Here is an 18,518-nt window from a genome sequence, read left to right on the forward strand (position 1 = left end):
AAAAAAGAAGGAAAGCTTTAATTATTCTTTTCAGAATGAAGTTTTTAGTAATGATGCGTCATGTGTTTTTAACTTGAGCAAGAATTGCACCTTCTTTCAAAGTGTAGTTTTATTAATATTCTGAGGCAAAATGTTCTGATTAATGGGAAACAAAGGTACAATGTGACCAACTGTTGAATATCTACTCCATGCGTTAAAGGACTGTACATAAACATTAAAAGGAATAGGATTTGTCTTAGTCACTGTTTTCAGGATTACAGTAGAGACCGTTGTACCATCCTCCCTAGTTTTTCACATCTCACCGTTCTTTCCTGCGAAACTCCGGTTAAAGCCGTGCTCGTTGATGTGGTCCACAGTGTCTTCGCTGGTGCCATGGAAAAGTTGTTTCTCGTTGTTCTGATGGCCGTTCCTCTGCTCCATGTCATGCTTCTTTATCAGCAGGCTCTTCCACAGCACAATGTTTTGGATCCTCTGGATCTAAGACGACAGAGCGGAAGATCTTTTAATGCTGGCTATTAAAAAACAAACAGTTTGAATTTAAAAAGTGAATGTCTTTTTAATTTGAAATTAATTAAACATAATATATATGCTGAGATAAATGTTCATTAAACCAATCCAACTTTCCAAGCCAAACTAACTTTACGTCGTCTTCCTTCACTTTACTTGTGATTACAATTACATTGTCTTGTCAACACAGTGCAACTCTCTCAGTCATGACCCAATTGGAACACAAGCTGCGAGCTGTGAGCCAACAAAGTTATCCACTGCACCATGTGGCTTCTTCAATAACACCATCTTTATTACATATTTCAAATCAAGGTCAATTCTATTAAAATATATACTCTTGATTCAGTTTTATTCATTTCGACTGAATCTTTTTTGTGGGTTTGAAAACTACCTGAAATATGTGTCCCTAGCATGTCTACAAACCCCCCGAAAATGAAAAAAATCCATTCTGCCCTTGTTCTGATTTCTTCACCTTTCTGTAAATGTGTGTGAAACGAGCCGTTTCAGACTTCCATGTTTTTGTTACATAACAACAATATCCGGTCTGTAATGGAAGTCAGAACTCGGAGCTTGTTCAGCCCATAGACTGTATAAAATACAACTCAACTCCTCCTCTGTTTTTCATTCCCTGCACACGTGTGCTAACAAGGAGCTTAGGAGGGAGGCATGCTAGTTGTAGGCTGTCTTAATAAACACAGAGGTCGGTTTTACTCCCCACGTCTGCAGATTTGAAGATCTAGTGGATGATTTTAATTTTTCATTGAAAAGTGCTAGCGCTAGTTAGCATAGCCACATAGCTACATGTTCATAGCTGTGTACCAAGACACACGTTGACATGCTGACAAATAAAACAACAAGAAACACAGAATCTGTGACCAATCGTTCAGAAAGGTCCTGCTGCAGGCGCCTCTCCATCAGGATCAGATTCTGGATCAAATTCAGAGGGTTGAAGTAACACGGGTTTGTGAACAGCCATGTCACATTAGATCAACGTGCTGGAGAGCCGAGGCCACATCCACTTCCTGAGGGGGCGTGGTCAGAGAGCTCATTCTCATTTAAAGGCACAGACACAGAGAACAGTCTGTTCTGAACAGGGCTAAAAAAGAGGGGTTTACAGGCATGCCAAAATCTGATTTCAAAGTGTTTTTTTTTTTTTAGCAATAAACTTTAACACTAGAAACACCGCAACGGTCTGAGGAACCGTCTGGGATTTTGTAACGTAAATAATATTCTGTGTATAAAAAATACAAGCCTGTCACTCTATGAGTTTTCCTAAAAATGTGTATTGTTTGCCCCTGTATGAACAGGATATCAGAGGGTTTATACTTTTTTCTTCCTACCGCTGCTGCAGTTACACAGAGGGCTGCGCAAATATGATTCATAATGATACATTTCGCGGGCTTCATTTCCCGCGGCTATTGTGTTGTAGTTTTTTTTACCATTATCTATTGTTTCTATGTAGGCTAGTATATGTGTTTATTCTTTATTCATGCGAGAATTAGCTAAACAAAGAGAGGCAGACAGCGATATACTGTAGATCAGACAGACAGACAAAGACGGACAGGCTGACACGGGCGGAGGCACAGACGAAAGAAAAGGTTTGTGCCAGTTGACTTATGGTGCTTCAACCCAAGGTAGGCGTTATCACTAATTATGTTTTGATTTTTTTTCGTTTCATTTATTATTGTGTGTAGGATAAAGTATTGACAACACTATAGTTAGCCTGCACCAGGCTTACTTCGGCGCAGCTGTTTGACCAGCTGTGAATATGGTCTAGCAGAGGCTAGTTTGGCTTGATGATGTAAATAGTCAGCTATAGACTCTAAACAGTAAAGAATTTTTTTTTGTAAAATCATCCTCAGTAACAATGAATATGAATCAATAATTTAATCTAATAAAATATCTCACCAGAGCGCCCCGATGCGTTGCCATGAAGCCTCACTGAACTCAGAGCCAGCTCAGACTTGGTTAGCTATAGGCTTATATAATAATAAAATATTTCCTCTTTATTTCCGCAATGGCTAATGCAAACTCCGGAAAGTAAATATAAGTGTAACCTACAATGAAATGTTAATCTCAACAGTGACGACACAACCACCTGTTGCGCTGTCTAAACAGGTAGAAATTCTGCAAAACTCAGTCAAAGTAAACCAAAACATGAAATTTCGTTCCCAAATCTATTTTTAAAACGAAAATATATATTGAAATGAGTTTTTGGTCAGTGGAATGGGGGCTGGCTTTTTTCAGAAGCACAATGGCGCAACGGAACGTTCTTTTTCCGCGACTTCCCATCATTATAGGTCGGGGTTGACATGCTGGATCAAAACATGACCTGTGTGTGGGAAGTGCACCTTACAGGTGGAGAGCTTTTGCCCCAAATGTGTGCTACAGGTGAAGCGGCGCTCTCCGCGGTGCTGATCTTTAGTGTTGACATTTATTTGTATCTTCACTTTTTTGGTATTCTCTCACGTTATTTTCGTATAATGGCAGTTCTAGTATTTCAATTGTGGTGGTTATGTTTTATGTGTGTATGTATTTGTCTGTGTGTGTGTATCTGTCTGCCTGACTGTGAGTGTGAGCGAGAGAGGAGGAGTGCAGTCTGCGCAAATAAAAAGAACCTGCCTTTCCGTCACTTCGGTATATCTCTTCTATTATGCAAAGTTTTCTTATGCAATATTTAAGTACTATAGATATTATAGAGACAAGAAATAACATAATAGGGTTTAAATCAATTTTCCATTTCAACAGAAGAGGTGAGGCGCAGCAGTAAATATGCGCTAAAATGAGGAAATAAAAAAATAAATAAACACGTCATTCTATATCGGCATAACACATTGAAAAGGTAGCCAATCATGTTCTGTTCTTTTTTTTGTGTACATGATACATTGTTTATTCTTTCATAATGTATTGTAACTACATAAAAAATTAATTCTTTATGTGCTTCTAGTCACAGAGGATGCAAATTCTCACAACGGTCTGACAGACCGGAGCTGGCGCTATAGGGGGGCACTGGAATGTTGGCGGTCCTAGTGTAAAAGATATATTTTGGGGACCTCTTAGACCAATATATTTTGATGAAAAAGAGAGCATAATATGTCACCTTTAACATCAATTAAAATGACCTTAACACAAAATACTGAGTTACCAAAACATTGTAGTCAAAGAATGAATTATGAGTTAGCAAGGCCATTTTTTTTCCATCGCACTAATTGATCAGAAGATTTCCTATGTAGATTAATTTTTAAATACATGAAAAAAAGAGAGGACTTTTTAACAGCAACAATAACTGAACTTTACATACTGGTATTAAATGACAAATCAGCCGTTCTTCAGGGGCAGAAACAAGTCTAACTGTTTTTATTCTGACCAGATTTTATTTGATTTAATATTTGATCTATTTTCCACTCAGATTTGAGATCTATTTTATTTCATTCTTTTGATGTGTGTCTGTTTCTATGAATGAGTGATATCCCCTAATGTATCTGTTGACGGTATACATTTTATATCCACTACTCAGGCTACTTAATGTAATACAATAAATCTGAACTGTGAGAGTGCTTCCTACATTTAAGTTTTAGTGTGCAATTGTTTAAAAATGTTAATTTGGTCGTTTCAAACTTCTTTCTTCTCCTCTTTTTAATTCGGTCTGGTTTCTGGGTGAACACACGGCCCTGCAGTCTCATGCCCATGTATGGACATTTGAGGGGCTCTTCTCTACGTGAATTGGAAACAAGTGGCTCTCAACTTTCATTCATCAATTTAAGAACATAAGAAAAAACAACTCTGCAGTTTAAGAATAGGTTCATGAACCTATCATTACAAAATATCTACCTGAATAACACCAAGTTCGCATGACGCTTGAAACAGATTGAGGACTTCAGTGTGCTCTGCGGTCCCCGGCTGGATGGTAACAGCCATACATGTTTGGTTGTCCGGCATTGGGTCCCAGGAATTGGGGATGTCTTCATCTAGGAAGATAATATAACATTTTTATATTATTACCTCCCGGTATCAGATATGTATTACAATAATGACAGAATATTTAGTGGAAATATTTGTCTGTCACTATGGTATAACATGTATCAACATGAGAAGTTATAAGAAATCATGCAGCAGTTAAAAAAATGAATAAATATTCTTTCTGGTTTAACTAACTCAAACTGGTTTTAATTCATTTTACTTTACTTCAAAATAAAATAAAATCTTGCTGTCCTGTATTATTGTGAGTCTCATGCAGGACTCAGAAGCAGAGTCACAAAAGCTAACATTAAACCACTTATCAGAGCAGTCATATAACAAGAGATACCTTTTAGTTTGTTAATCCGTTTTATTTCCATGATGCGTCCTTGACTATCAGTTCCAGGTCCCCTTGGCATTTTGACAGTGTAATCTTCACCCTGCACAGTCACTTTTACACTTTGTAGCTTCTTGTTCAACGCTTCCTCCAGCTTGAAGTTGTTCTTTGGATCAAAACTCTGAAACTGAAACCCTGGCTGCCGGTACTGCCAGTCTGCCACTGTTTCGATCACTCTCACTTTGGTCTTCAGGTCTTCCTCGTCTCTGGTGTTCCTCAAAATCTCATTGATCATGTTGCTGGCTCTGAGCACGTTCTTGCTGAGCCCCTCGATGGTTATTGAGGCCTGGCCATTCTTGCTCTCAATCCTTATGCTCACCCCAGCAGTCTTCTGGATGTGAATAAGCTGTTGATGGTCTTCGTCAGAGATGTTGAGGATGGCGCTGTCTGAAAAGGTGTTGTCGGTGTACTCTTTGGAGATCAGGTCGCTGATCCACTTCTTGGCTGAGTCCACACTAGCCTGCGATTCACTGCAGATGTTGAAGCATAGGGGATCCACTGTCAGAGGCTCAATAACAAAATCCCCTTTCTGTGGCTTTTCACCACCAAAGAAGTCTGAAAGCATAAAAAATCAAAGACTTTCATTAAAAATGAACACTCAGAATCTATTTCACATTTTGATGGAGGGATATGAACACCAAACGACCTTCTCCTCTTACTCACTCTTGATTTTGGAGCCGATCCCTGCCCAGGACCATCCTTTGTCTTTAGGGGGTTGAGTTGCAGCTGCTTTTGCTTCTCTTTCTTGCATACTGCTGAAAAAGTCTGTTAACATGTGAGGCTGAAAGATAACTATTCGGATTGTCTTCAGGGTGGTGGGAGTGTTAAGGCTAAACACATCAATCACTGCGTCCAACATTGCATCTGCAACCTGCTTTGCGCTTACATTGCCTTGACCTGAAATGAGTAGAGTATACATTACACTCATGGATAATACAAACCTTCAACAGAGCAAAAAAGCATCAAGTGGATATAAGTAATCAGTAAAATGCTGAAGAAAATACACTAACAACCTGCCATGGCTTAAATATTTCTCTTTCATAATGACAGTCACGGCAGCTTTTACATAATCTTTCAAGGAAGACTAATGGATCAACATCTCATTGGAATTTATTCTCAAATTCCCTAATTCACAACAAGACTTTTCTACACTCCTCTCTGTATGTTAAAGGTTTGTTCCGTCATCTGAATCCTGCCATGCTTTGTTTGTCCATTAGGAGCTGCAGAGGGCTGAAACCAATCACAGCTGTCATTGAGCTGAGGCAGAGTACACCCTGGACAGGTCAAGAACCTTTCACAGGGCTGACACACAGATTCAGACCACTAGTCTCACACACACACTAACAACTAAGGGCATTTTAGAATAACCAATTCATCTATTGAGCACTCTGGGGGTGAGCCAGAGTACCCAGAGAGTAAAAAAAAATCAATCAAATCAAATCAAAAATCTAAAAATCAATCTCAATTTTCTGAAGATCCAAGATGAAATCTACATTTACAGTTATTTCAGTAACCCCACTGTCATTGAATCTCACCTGTGCCAATTGCAGGAATTGAGACAGAAGTGTACATGTGTTTTGCACTCAGTAGGAGTGCATTTTTCACAACCGTGTTGACTTGAACTGGGTCAGATCCTGCAACTAAATGGAGGATCTTCTTGCACTGGATGTTGCCAGGCTGAGTCAGTATCATGCCTGTATTGGGCTGGGCACCTGAGGGTAGAGAGAGTGGATGTTAATGACTCTGAACCTTGAAAGCCCCCCTGCCACATGAAAATCAAGCTTATTCTTGGTAGTGACAGCCAATCACGTTGCTCCCTGCTACCAAAAATATACCAAGATTTGGAGACGATGGCCAATCAGCGGCCATATCGCTACCAAGATTTGCCCCGGTTGCTACCAGGAATTGACCAATCAGTAAAGACTTCTACTCGACATTGCAGCTCGCCTCTAATTCAATCGTCATCCGGCAGAACGTCACTTCGGAAATCGGCATCTTCCTATTCTGCATTTCTGAGGTAAGTCGACATTTTCTCTGGCTAGCTATCGTCCACTAAAGTAATTAAATACAATGTAAGGAATAACCTGCCGTCTCATAATGAAGGTGACAGCAGTTAATGACTAGGTAGCTACCTGTCTGTTCACCAACCCGGCATAACATGACAGTTGAAATTACTTTCCCGATCGCGATTGATTTTTAGACAGCGGTAACGACTAGATAAAACCTGCCGTCTCCTAATGCCGATGACACTGGTAGGTAATGACTAGATAGCTACCTGCGATTGATTTTTAGACTTTCCACCAACAATCGATGCTACTCGAAGTCAGTTTATCTCCGCGCTTTCCAACATTGAGTCCCTAAATTTTCAAATTTAGATGGAACCACGCTTCAGGAGACGCGCTGATGGCAGTCTAAACTTGACTGACTCTTTGGAAGCAACAAATGTCAAGGCTGTCAATAAAGGAAAGCCATGGGTTAAACCCATGTCTCCAGAGCTGGTTCTTACTAATGCAAAAAAAAGGATTAATTAAGAGCAAAGGCGATCCAGCGAACAGAAAGCACCTGCTGGGTTTCTTTCAAATTCAGTTCGGTGTGTTTCGTGGGCAAACTTTGCGGTGGGTTGCCGAAAATGCCCTAGGGTATGCTGCTTACCTGGTGGCAGCTATGAGGAGAGACACCACGGGAGGAAGTAAGGATACACAAGACCATGCCCACAGTAAAATGTGTTTTCGAGAGTACATGGAGCTCTTTCCCTCTGTCAATATTGCAATTGCCATGAAAGAAGAGCAATATGCCTCTAAAACTCCCCAACCACCTGCCTCCACCCAGCACACTACCACCACTCAGCCTGCTCCTGCAACCCAACTCTCTCACACCATTGAGTATGCTGCAGCTTCTGAGCTCACTCCTGGACATTGGTCATAGAGTGCAATTTCCATGCATATTGACTTCAAAACTGGCTTGCGACATGGAGGTGGCGACCTTGATGCGTCAGAGAGGGCTAGGAAACAGCAGCAGCGAGGTCCAGCGGAAACTGAGAGAGCGTCACGCTGAGTTGTGGTTGCAGAAAACTGTGCAATACCTCACAGACTGCAAGGGGATGGCCAGCACTGTGAAATCAGGGCTGATCCTGCCTCTGACATTTGAAGAAGCACCTCCGATGCCTGTTGTCCCCAAACACAGATGGCTGATGCAGGTATATGCTCAGGATGTCCTGCAAAGGCTCGAGGAGATAAAGGCGTCCATCACCTCACAATATGGTTGAATTTTGAAAATGGATTCCACCAAAAAGGTAGCCCGGAAGCTTGCGGGATCTAGCTACGGTACTTGTACCTGGGCAACCAACGTCAGAAATGAGTACAGGCAGGTGGTCTTTTCCGTCCTGACTGCCAGTGAGGGTTTTGGTCTCGGGCCAATGATCGAGGGTCTCGTTAAGAGATACAGAGTGGCTGGGGTGGCACCTCCTGAGGTGCTGTATGTCGACCGGGACTGCTGTGGCAACACTCTTCTGAGGAGGCAGTTTGAAGAGTGGGAGCAGATGTTCATCTGGCTTGACATCTGGCACTTCATGCGGAGGATAGCTGTGGGTTGCACAACAGATTCCCATCAGCTGTATGCAACCTTCATGAGTCGCCTCAGCCACTGTATTTTTATGTGGGACGAGGATGACCTCAAGGCCCTGAAGCTGGCAAAGCAGGCAGAGATGGAAGCTGACCGAAGGAGACCATCGGAGGCCGATGTGATGCGTCGCATCAGCCGAAGCGAGCTAGCCCTACATTGCAGAAGAGCAACACGTGGGACGAGGGAGACTCAGGTTCTGATTGAAAACCACATCCAGGCCTTTGACGGAGCTGCTGGTCAGGACACACTGGGAGTGCCTCTTATCAACTCAGCTAGGATGCAGGAGATCTGGAAGTCCCAGAGGAAGCATGTTGCATGCATCCAGGATCCTCCAGGTATACAGCTGTACACGCAGACAGGAACCCTGGTGAAGGGTGGGCACCGTCTGCCAACTTACCGCTGTGCCAGAGGGTCCACGTCGCTGGAGTCTTTTCACCTGCATCTGAACAGATTCATCCCAGGTAAACGCATGAATTCTCCCGAAGTGACTTTGTTGTTGCTTTATGTCTTTGTGTTTTTTTCTTTACATTTTTGAATTTGTTTTGAAGGCACGCTTGCAAGTGACACCTTCTTCCAAGCCTATCTGTTGGATGGCCTTGCAAGGTGGAATGAGGACCGGGCTGTTGCAGCAACCACTGATGGGCAGCCGCAGCCGCATTCCTACAGCCACCTGCTCCGACATGCTGCGAATGTTCTTGCAGAGGAGGTTCTGGGGAAAAAGATCGTCCCCTACGTCGGACCAACAAAATACACTGGTACGTCATGATGTTGGTTTTTTTTATAGGTTTACGAGTTATTTTTCACCACTGACTTATTATATTATGTTCTCATGTGCTATCTAATTGTGGTCATTTTTTTATGTATTAAAGAAGAGCTTATTGGGGTAGAATACCTCTACCAACAAACCGGGAAGGTTCTCCAGGACTACAAGTTGGCCATCAAGGAATCAGAGACTGCTGATGTGGTTCTGGAGGTGGAGGAAGACTGTGCTGAAGCTGAGGAGTTTCAAGACATCACTGTGCCCACCTTTGAAACAGAGCGAACACCTGCTTCCGCCTCACAAGCATCAGCTTCAGCAGTGCCAGTGATGACACCTACTCCAACTCCAGCAACCAGCTCTGTCCAATCAGTGTCTGTGATTCCTCCAGCACCATGGCCATCTCCTGAGAGCACTTCTGTCCCGGCTCAGTTGATGCCAGTGATGCCCTCAGTGATGCCAGATGACTGTGAGTCTTACCATGGAATTTATTTTATTTCTGTAGTTGTTGACACACTTACTCTACAGAATGAAAAAATGTAAGCTAAATATTTACCTTTTTCATGTCTCCCCAGTGGACCAGGTAACAGTGTCTTCAGCACCAGTCGACTCCACTTCACATGACGTAAGAATCAGTCTCTTTTAAATGTAAAGTTACAACAAAATCTGGTTTATGTTGGCAGTGCTCTGAAATGTTTTACTGCATTTATTCCTGCAACCATAAGTTCTAAAACACATTTTCTTTTTAGGATTCTGTTGGACCTTACAATATCCAGGGGTATGGAGCAGTTCAGGACCTTGCAGATTTTTTGCTTGGCCTCAAAGACCACCGCCTGGCTCTGAGTGGAGACGAGTGTGCCCAGGTCATTACCCTGTGGCAGGCATTAGGGGAATATGACAAAAAGAAAACAGTCTATCAAGCCCGTCACCAAATCTCCTTACAAAAAGGACGATTCAGAGCCACAAAAAAGATTGTGGCACCAGGTGTGGAGAGCACCAAAAAGTGTGTTGAATGAAAAAAGTCCAGAGGACTAAATTATGCATGATTGATAAAAATGTATCTCTCAACACATAGTAAAACATAAGCAAGAAGAGAATGCGCTGAACAGTAAAAATACAAAGAGGGTAAGGATCACATTGAAGACCATCTTATATTAATTAAATGTATACTGTTGTTATTTTCAGGTGTTTCATCGGAGCTCATAGTCCCGCACAGTGGCCGGACTGCAACAGAGTGGTGGAGGCAGTCTTCACGAGACTCTGTGGAATTTACCAGAGTGCTGTGCGCTGTGAAGGAGTGAGGGGTCACGATTCACAATGGTGGCTCGTTCTTACAAAAACATCAGGGAGTGCATAATCACCAATTCCAGGGTGATGAGTGAAACCACAATTCAGCTCCCTGAAGTAAATGCTGCCACAGTCACACAATGGTGAGTAAATGTGCATGCCTCATTTACACACTTTAAATATTTGGAGCAGCAGCAATCAGTTTTCATAATGATGGCTCGCTCAGCAAATGGAATGTAGATCTGAATGAAATAGTCATTTTCAAAAAGCTGTAATACAGGACACAGTTGTCATGCTGCTGCATCATAGTTATGATCAGATCAGATAGCAAATAATCACCATATTTTGAATATTGTTTTTGTGTTTCCCCAGGTACAGCAAGCGTTGCAGGTCGCAGGAGCAGGACATTTTGAAGCAGGGCATCTCTGCTTCAAATGCACCCATGGCTGGGCCTGACAAACTTCCTGTCCCCATGCAAAAAGTGCCAGCCCTGCACTCTGGCACTTTGGCTGAGCCACACCTGTTTGTCCTTCCCCCAAACACTGCTGGGGAGGCAAAGTTTAAGGGGAGATTGCAACCCCAAACCATCTTCCAAGGACTGACCCTCCCTCTCATTACACCAGCTCCACCTGTCCCCCTCCCCTTTATACTTCCGTCTGTGCCTGGAACATCGCAGATTATGTTTTTAAACCTCCAAACACCTTCAGTCTTGTCACCACCCCCACCACCAAGTCAAGATGTACCTTACACGACACAACAGTATCTTAAGAGAAAGCAAGCGCAGGATCTCACTGGGACGGTCACGAGGAAGAACGTAAAGAAGACAGATGTGGTCCTTTGCAGAAAGTGCACAAAAGAAAGGAAGCCACCCTCGCACCTGCAGTATTTCGGGAATTGGTACTGTCAAGAGTCTGAGACAGTCGTACCAAGAATGGAGGACTGAGCTGGAGAAGCGAGGTTACGGGAAAAAGAAAAAGAGCCAAAACGACCCTCCAGCCTCTTAGTAAATTAGACACAACTCAGATTTCAGATCAAGAAAAATTTGTTTGACGGTAAAGAAGTTGACGGTCCTAACTATGTGTCAGTTTCACTGTGAATAACTGCACATAAACATTGTGTTGTCTCAGCAGGGTTTTTAAACTGTATTTAAATAGAATTGTGATGTCCTAAATTGCAGCATGGTTGTGGCTGAATTACTTTCTAACAGTAAGAGTGAATCTCCTGCAGCCAAATATGCTTTAAAAAATGTTTGTTTCCAAAAGTATTACAGAAAGTTAAAGAGTTAAAGAGACTTATCATTATTACTGGGCAGTATTGTAATATGATGTCTTTTTTTTTCTGTTCCTGTAAATAGTTTTTAGTTGTTTTGATTAATAGGCCTTTTGTGTTATATTATTATAATTCATATATTATTAATAGTATTGTAAATATTGCTATTATTATTATCAATGTTGTTGTGTATTAGTAATGTTATTTTTACATTGTTGCTTGTTGTGTATTATTATTATTACTTTGTTGCCTTTTGCTTAGCATTAAACAGTGTAAAAGTGTGTATATATAAGTATTATTAATAATATTGTTGTATGCCTGTTATATTATCATTGTGGTTGTTTTTAACTGAGTAAAACTGTTTTAAATCATCTGTTTTTTAATTATTCATCATTCCTCCTTTCTCCATGATAAGTTAAATTACACCTTCACAGAAATATTCTGAAACTTTTAATGTCTACAAATTAGAGCTTTAATTCAACTCAGACTATATTTATTAATAATAATTATCCTCACATTAATCATGTCTTTGGTCTGTTTAGTGTTCTACATGAAGACCTTACATGAAGATAAGTCAGGAAGGGGTGGGAATCGAACCCGCGATCTCAGGTTTATGTGACGTACATGATAGTATACGTCAGGAAAGAGCAGGTATCAAACCCGCGATCTCACGTTTGTGTTGCGCATTTATGACATTATAGATAGAGGCACGGGTGCAGTCCTTGGCGCATGGGTGTGCGTGTGCGTTGAGGTTACATGACAGTCTTGAGTTCAGCTTAACAATTGACCCTGAAGTGGCATCAGTGCCGAGAAATAAAATGATGATACTTTGCTTAGAATCAACTCTGGGTGTTAATGCCTCCTTACCAAGAGTGTTGCATTCTGCTTCAACAGCCTGCCCAGCTGCTTCCATGATAGCCTTTGATACTCCTGAAGAGAAGACACAAAATATAAAATAAATGTAAATGATTAAATATAATTAATCTGGGCTGTTATTACATCAATAGGACTCAACTTTAAGTTAATAATGGCAAGTATGATTTTAGTGGGGTTACATATTACTATCCACTTCATGTAACTTCATATTATGATCGCTTTTGTCACATGGCGGTTCTGGGATCTACCTGTTTTCAGAGAGAAACTGTTGTTACTGGAGTTGACGATAATGTCACTGGTCTCCTTTGTTATGTCTCCTGTGACCACCTGCACAGCAACACTCCCCATTTTGGTCTCATGTATTCCTGAACCTGAGACAACTTTGGAGAAAGGACCTGGAGGCAGTAGACAGAAAGACTTCACAGCAGTGCAAATAACTCCTTAAAGTTTTTTGTTCTTGTTCATTTAAAATCATTTCACAAATAAAATATATAAATATGAACAATTCTGTTGCTCAATATCAGTGCTTTGAGAACAGCATGACATTACACTTGATGATTCAAATGCATCCACCTGAACTTTGTGGGGAACTTGTTGGCACTGCAGTGACAGTGACTGAGGCACTGGGGAACTGCTTCTTGAATTCATCAGTAAAAGCCTGGAGACAGAGTCGCAGAGACATCAGATACCAAAACATTCTCAACATCACAGTTAAGCTGAAGCAACACGGACTTCATTGATTCTAGAAGTGTGGTAGTTCTACAGCACTACTGTATTTTGATTGGATATTAACACACTGACATGTGACTAACTATTTTTAAAATTCAGGAATTCATTTTATTTTTTTCCTAAATAGAATTTAAGTTTTTAATACTGTTACATTTTAGTGATACATTCTGATCATGAACAAAATATAAAGCTCATTTTTCTTTTGTTACCTGGATAGTGTTTGTGTCTGCTGGGTAAAGGATGATCACGACCTTCTTCAGGTGCTGAGGTTTTCTCTTACTGCTGAACTCTACGATTTCTTTCAACAACAGTGACGCTACGAGGTCTTTTGGGAAGCCAAGGTTTCCAGAGCCGAGAGCGGGAAGGGATATGGAGGCAAGACCGCTGTCCTCTGCTCTGTCCAAGCAGTCACTGAAAATGTCCTTCAAGGTCTGGAAGAATAAGCAAAAATGTTTTTAATGGCCAAGTGTAAAATGATTGATGCCATACACTAGCCCCTGCAACAACGATTTTACTTCAACCTTAGAAATAACAGACAATAGCTTAACTCCAAATGTGGTGTGTTTTGCTAGCCGGATTATTGTAAATAAAAATAAATGTAGATCTGCAATAAAGACCTGATGGCATTTGTGGACTGTCAGGCTCCTATAAGAGCAATAATTCAACATTTTGTAAGCCTTTACCGTCTCAGATGTGTCTGTGCCTTTGTTCCATTGAGGTGCAACTGCATGATAGACGAGTTTACTCTTCAGGTTGCAGCCTGCTGTAACAATGACCTCACCGACTTCTGCACTCTGATTTTCTGCCTGTACCAGCTGCTGAAGAGTTTGCCCAGCCATTCTGAAGATTGAGTTTGAAACTGCACCCTTACTTAGATCAAGGTCTGTGGACACGGTATTCACAATCACCTCCGTCTGAAAATGAATAAATGTTATCAGTAACATGGTCGTATCAGTGCTCAGTGGGAATAAAATCAATCAATCCCTAAGGACTGTTATGAATTTGGTCCATCTCTAGGATTGGTTTTCCAATAAACACATTCTCTGTACTGAGTAAAATGTAATTACCGCGGCATTCTCAATATTTCCTTTCATAAGTGTGATGTGCAAGCCCTCTTTGGTCTGCACTTGGCCAATGCAATTTGGGTCCAGTGGCAGTGGTTTCAGTGGCACAGGTGAAGTGGTAGAGGGAGCTTTTGGAGACTGAATGACACCGCTGCTTCCAAACACCTTTTTGACAGCTAACTCCATAGCTCCAACCGCACTGTCATCACTGTTGACCAAATGGATTTTCTTCAGGGTGTTGTCGCCATATTTTTCATCACAGTATTCTTTCACTGCTTTGATGATAGTGTCCGCACATGTGTTGAGAGGAAAGCCTTGGTTTTTGCTGATGGCAGGCAGAGCCACAGAGATGCAGCCGCTCTTTTCTGCGAGCTCTAAACTTGCTTTGAAACTTTTTTTCAACTGTGCCAGGACCCTTGGGAGGTTGGCTGAGTCATACACAGGTCCCACTGCATGGATTACTTTTTTGCAGGACAGCTGCCCACCTGCTCCTGTTATGACGCTATCCCCTGGTTTGAGTTGTCCTTTTAATTTGATCAGTTTGTCACATTCATGCTGCAACTGAGGGCCAGCAGCCACAAGAAGTGCTCCTGCAAGACCTCCAATGAGTGTCAAATTCTGGTTAGAAGCATTAACTACTGCATCAACTGGGTAGCTGCACATATTTGCCTTGCAAACAGTTATCTCCATTCCATCAAGTGTCTGAAGCTGATACACAGGCTTTGGATATTGTCTGAGGTCATCCTGTCCATCACTGGTCTCATCAGCTAGTTGGGCAAGGCAGCTGGTTTCATTCCAGATGGAGGTCAGATACTTCGCTTCTTTTTCCTGAAAGAAGGTTTTCATTCCAGGCGTGGAGACTTTGAAATGTTCAAAGACCAAGGAAGATACATAGTTTTTAAGCAAGGTCTTGCATTCTGTGACATGGACTCTGCAACCACTCACACAGATGGCCTCCTTTTTGTAGCTTAGCACCACTCTGTCGCCCACTTTGCCCAACCAAGATGTCCCAACTTTTTTAATGTACTGAACTTTTTCATTGGGCTTGACACTAACAGTTTCCTCAACTTCTGCATTCTGCGTTAGGAACTTTTCAAGTTCACTGCTAACTTGTTCGACTCCGTCACTGTGGCCAGACACCACAACTCTTTGACCATCAGCACAGATTTGAATTGTTCTCAGTGGCTTGTTCCTTGTATTCTCCGATTTACTGACCAGGTCCTTCCACTCTTGCTTCTTCAGGACATTACTGTCCTCAACATCAATGTATTTAGACACCAGCAGCTTTCTCAGATGGTCCTCAGCCTCAGTTAGATCTCTGTCAGAAACAGCTAGCAGGTGGACCTTTTTTGCAGCGATCTCAAATGATGCATTCATCTCGTTGGATGTGAGGAGAGCATACGTAAGTTTCTCAGGTTCATCATGCTTTAAAAAGTCAAGGACAAATTTGTCTACCTCTAAATGTTGTCGTTTTAACGCAACTGTTCCTTCACATATAACTTTACTTGCAGTCAAAATCTCATCATTGAAGCCAGTTACAATAAACTCTGCGCTCTCTTTCTTGTATGACATTTTCAGTTTTGGGTGCGCACGAAGCAGTTTGTCCTGAAGACCATCTTGACACAGGATGTGGAATATGGACGGGGCCACTTTGATCTTTTGGGTTACACTTAATGTCTCCCTCTGAGCCCATTGGATGATCCTGTTGATGACTTCATTCAGAGTTTGCTCTAGTCTGTTAATGTCAGCCACGAGGCCAACTACTGTTAAGACACCACTGGCTTCATCAGGAACGACAGCTACATCCTCGTTCAGTAGCGTCTGTTTGATATTCGTCACAGACTCTTCCCATTTCGTTGGCTCGGGCTGAAGCTTCAGGGATCTGAATTTTAACAGAGCTTGTGCAATGGCTGACTTTACAGTATCCCTCCACTCTTTGAAGATGGTTTTGGCATCCTTTTCTTGCAGTAGTGAAGGGACAGGACTCAAGCATATAGTGGATTGGTTGAGACTGAGCTCGCAGAAGTGGTCTTTCAGCTGATTTCGAATAGTCTCTACTTCTGACTGATGGTCACTCAGATATCTCCAGAGAGCCTCGTCAATGGGTTCAGAGATAGCAGCAGGGAGTTTGATTGAAGGTGTGTCTGTGCCATAGAGAGCTATTCCCAATGACTTGTAAAAGGGATAAACTTTGATCTCTTTCTGTCTGATATGATGCGTCTTCTTCTTCAAGACTTTCTGAGCAGCTATGGGCAAAGAAGTTAACAACAAATATTTAATCATATAATGTAGATTTAATTCAATGGTGGTAGTATATGGTGATTACCATTATATAATATCAATGCTCTACCTTTTTGGTCTTTGAACGTAATGATGGCAGACTGTTCCACTTCTTTAAACTCGACATTTTCAACATCCTCTCCTTCCCTGTTAAAGTACAGACTGAGGACCGCTTCACTGCAACATTTCACGTCGTCCACTAAGGCCTGCTTTGTGACTTCAAGAGGCCGAGCTGCAAGTCCCATCTTTGTGAAGCGTTTGTTATGAGGGCAACTTGTCACAAAGTAACTGTTTTCTGGGAGACAGAAATAAATAGTAAGTTAGGGAGTTACATTTCAAAGATAATTACATAGGGAATCCAAGATGGCGGCATTGAGGTCGCAGTGAAATCAGCTCCCAACAAAATATTTTTAACTCCTTCTCTTCTTGCTTGGGCACTTACTTTGATAACACCTGCTAACAACTTGTCACAGCATCACTCGAAATGCCTCCTAAAACAATCGACGCTGTCACTAAGGAAGATAGAGGCAAAAGTCACCTGCCCTGTCGACTGCTAGCACTGAGCCACTCGAGGCTAAAATGGATGGTAATTCAAAATGCTCCCCCCTTAGACTCTCTGGCAGCTTTGAAATGTTTCAGTTTGGAGTTGTTCATGTTTGTCAGTTAAAGCTGGGGTTGGTAATCAGATTTAGATACACTTTTTGTTATACTGGTTAAAATTATCTTTATGTCCTGATGGCAATCAATACATAATGTGTTCTTAAAAAAGAGTGAAGAAAAGCTGCTATCTACAGCCGGAGTAAACCTGGGAAAACACCAACCAATCACCGTTTTTTCAGGTGCCAAAATTTTAAACCATTCAAATCCCGTCCTGCCGTTCTGCCCGCCTCCTGCGCGTACATTTCCCCAGCCTGCACTCCTCGTCCCCGTCTCCTGCCTCTGCTTCCCCTGACTCTACTGACTGCCCCTCTCGCTCGACCTCGGGGCCTGTCCCCTCTGACCTGATGAGGCAGAATAAGTTGAGAAGGGGAGAGGGGCAGATATATTTCGGTTAGGGGACATATCGGAGAACAAATGATCACTATGCTTAACATCTATGGACCAAACCGAGACCACCAAACTTCTAAATGGACCTCTTTCTGCATATATCTTGCACCGCTTCTGAGCTTATAATCGGTGGTGACTTTAACCTTGTATTAGATCCAATCAAGGACAGATCCCCTTCCACCCCCAAACCTTTGACCTCAGCTGCTAAACTACTCAAAAAATAACTTACAGACTTGAACTTACTTGATATACAGTGCTCAGCATAAATGAGTACACCCCTAACAGATTTGATACAAAACCTTTAGTTTCCTTTCAGGATCAGTATTTTTTTTTTGTGGATACAATACTATTAAATACTTCCACACATGTGGGCTATTGATTGCAAACAAGATTTGTTGATTTGCACACAGAAAAAAGTAATTGTTCTAACAAATTCATCCAAGACCATGTTGCAAAAATGAGTACACCCCAATGAAAGTCTTAGGAGCAAAGCTTAATTTTTGGCTACGCAATTCTATTTGACAAGAATTCAACCACAGGTGAGTCTAACCATTCATCAGCAGATACCTGACTATAAAAGGGCAATACTTAACAAAGAAAACCCTCTCCCATTTCATGCTGTCAGTAATGGCTCCACATGGAAGAGAACTTTCACAAGACCTGAGAAAGAAAATAATTTCTTTACACAAGAAAGGTGAAGGCTACAAGAAGATTAGCAAAGCTTTAC

General features: G+C 41.7%; 1 protein-coding gene across 2 annotated transcripts in view; it reads right to left on the minus strand.

Annotated features, from left to right (window-relative positions):
• The window catches only part of LOC117819461 (protein mono-ADP-ribosyltransferase PARP14-like), a 34,852-nt gene that overhangs the window by 846 nt on the left and 15,488 nt on the right, over positions 1-18,518 (minus strand). For both annotated transcript variants that reach the window (XM_034692851.1, XM_034692858.1), the window contains exons 5-16: positions 16,815-17,039; positions 14,468-16,710; positions 14,084-14,314; positions 13,610-13,831; positions 13,245-13,329; positions 12,920-13,066; positions 12,663-12,725; positions 6,397-6,573; positions 5,525-5,758; positions 4,814-5,416; positions 4,339-4,475; positions 303-477 (exon numbers count right to left, since the gene is read on the minus strand). In XM_034692851.1, coding sequence (XP_034548742.1) covers positions 303-477; positions 4,339-4,475; positions 4,814-5,416; positions 5,525-5,758; positions 6,397-6,573; positions 12,663-12,725; positions 12,920-13,066; positions 13,245-13,329; positions 13,610-13,831; positions 14,084-14,314; positions 14,468-16,710; positions 16,815-17,039 — 4,542 coding nt within the window. The remainder of the gene's footprint in view (positions 1-302; positions 478-4,338; positions 4,476-4,813; positions 5,417-5,524; positions 5,759-6,396; positions 6,574-12,662; positions 12,726-12,919; positions 13,067-13,244; positions 13,330-13,609; positions 13,832-14,083; positions 14,315-14,467; positions 16,711-16,814; positions 17,040-18,518) is intronic.

This window comes from Notolabrus celidotus, chromosome 1 (genome assembly GCF_009762535.1).
Source record: "Notolabrus celidotus isolate fNotCel1 chromosome 1, fNotCel1.pri, whole genome shotgun sequence".
In the NCBI taxonomy this organism is placed as follows: domain Eukaryota; kingdom Metazoa; phylum Chordata; class Actinopteri; order Labriformes; family Labridae; genus Notolabrus; species Notolabrus celidotus.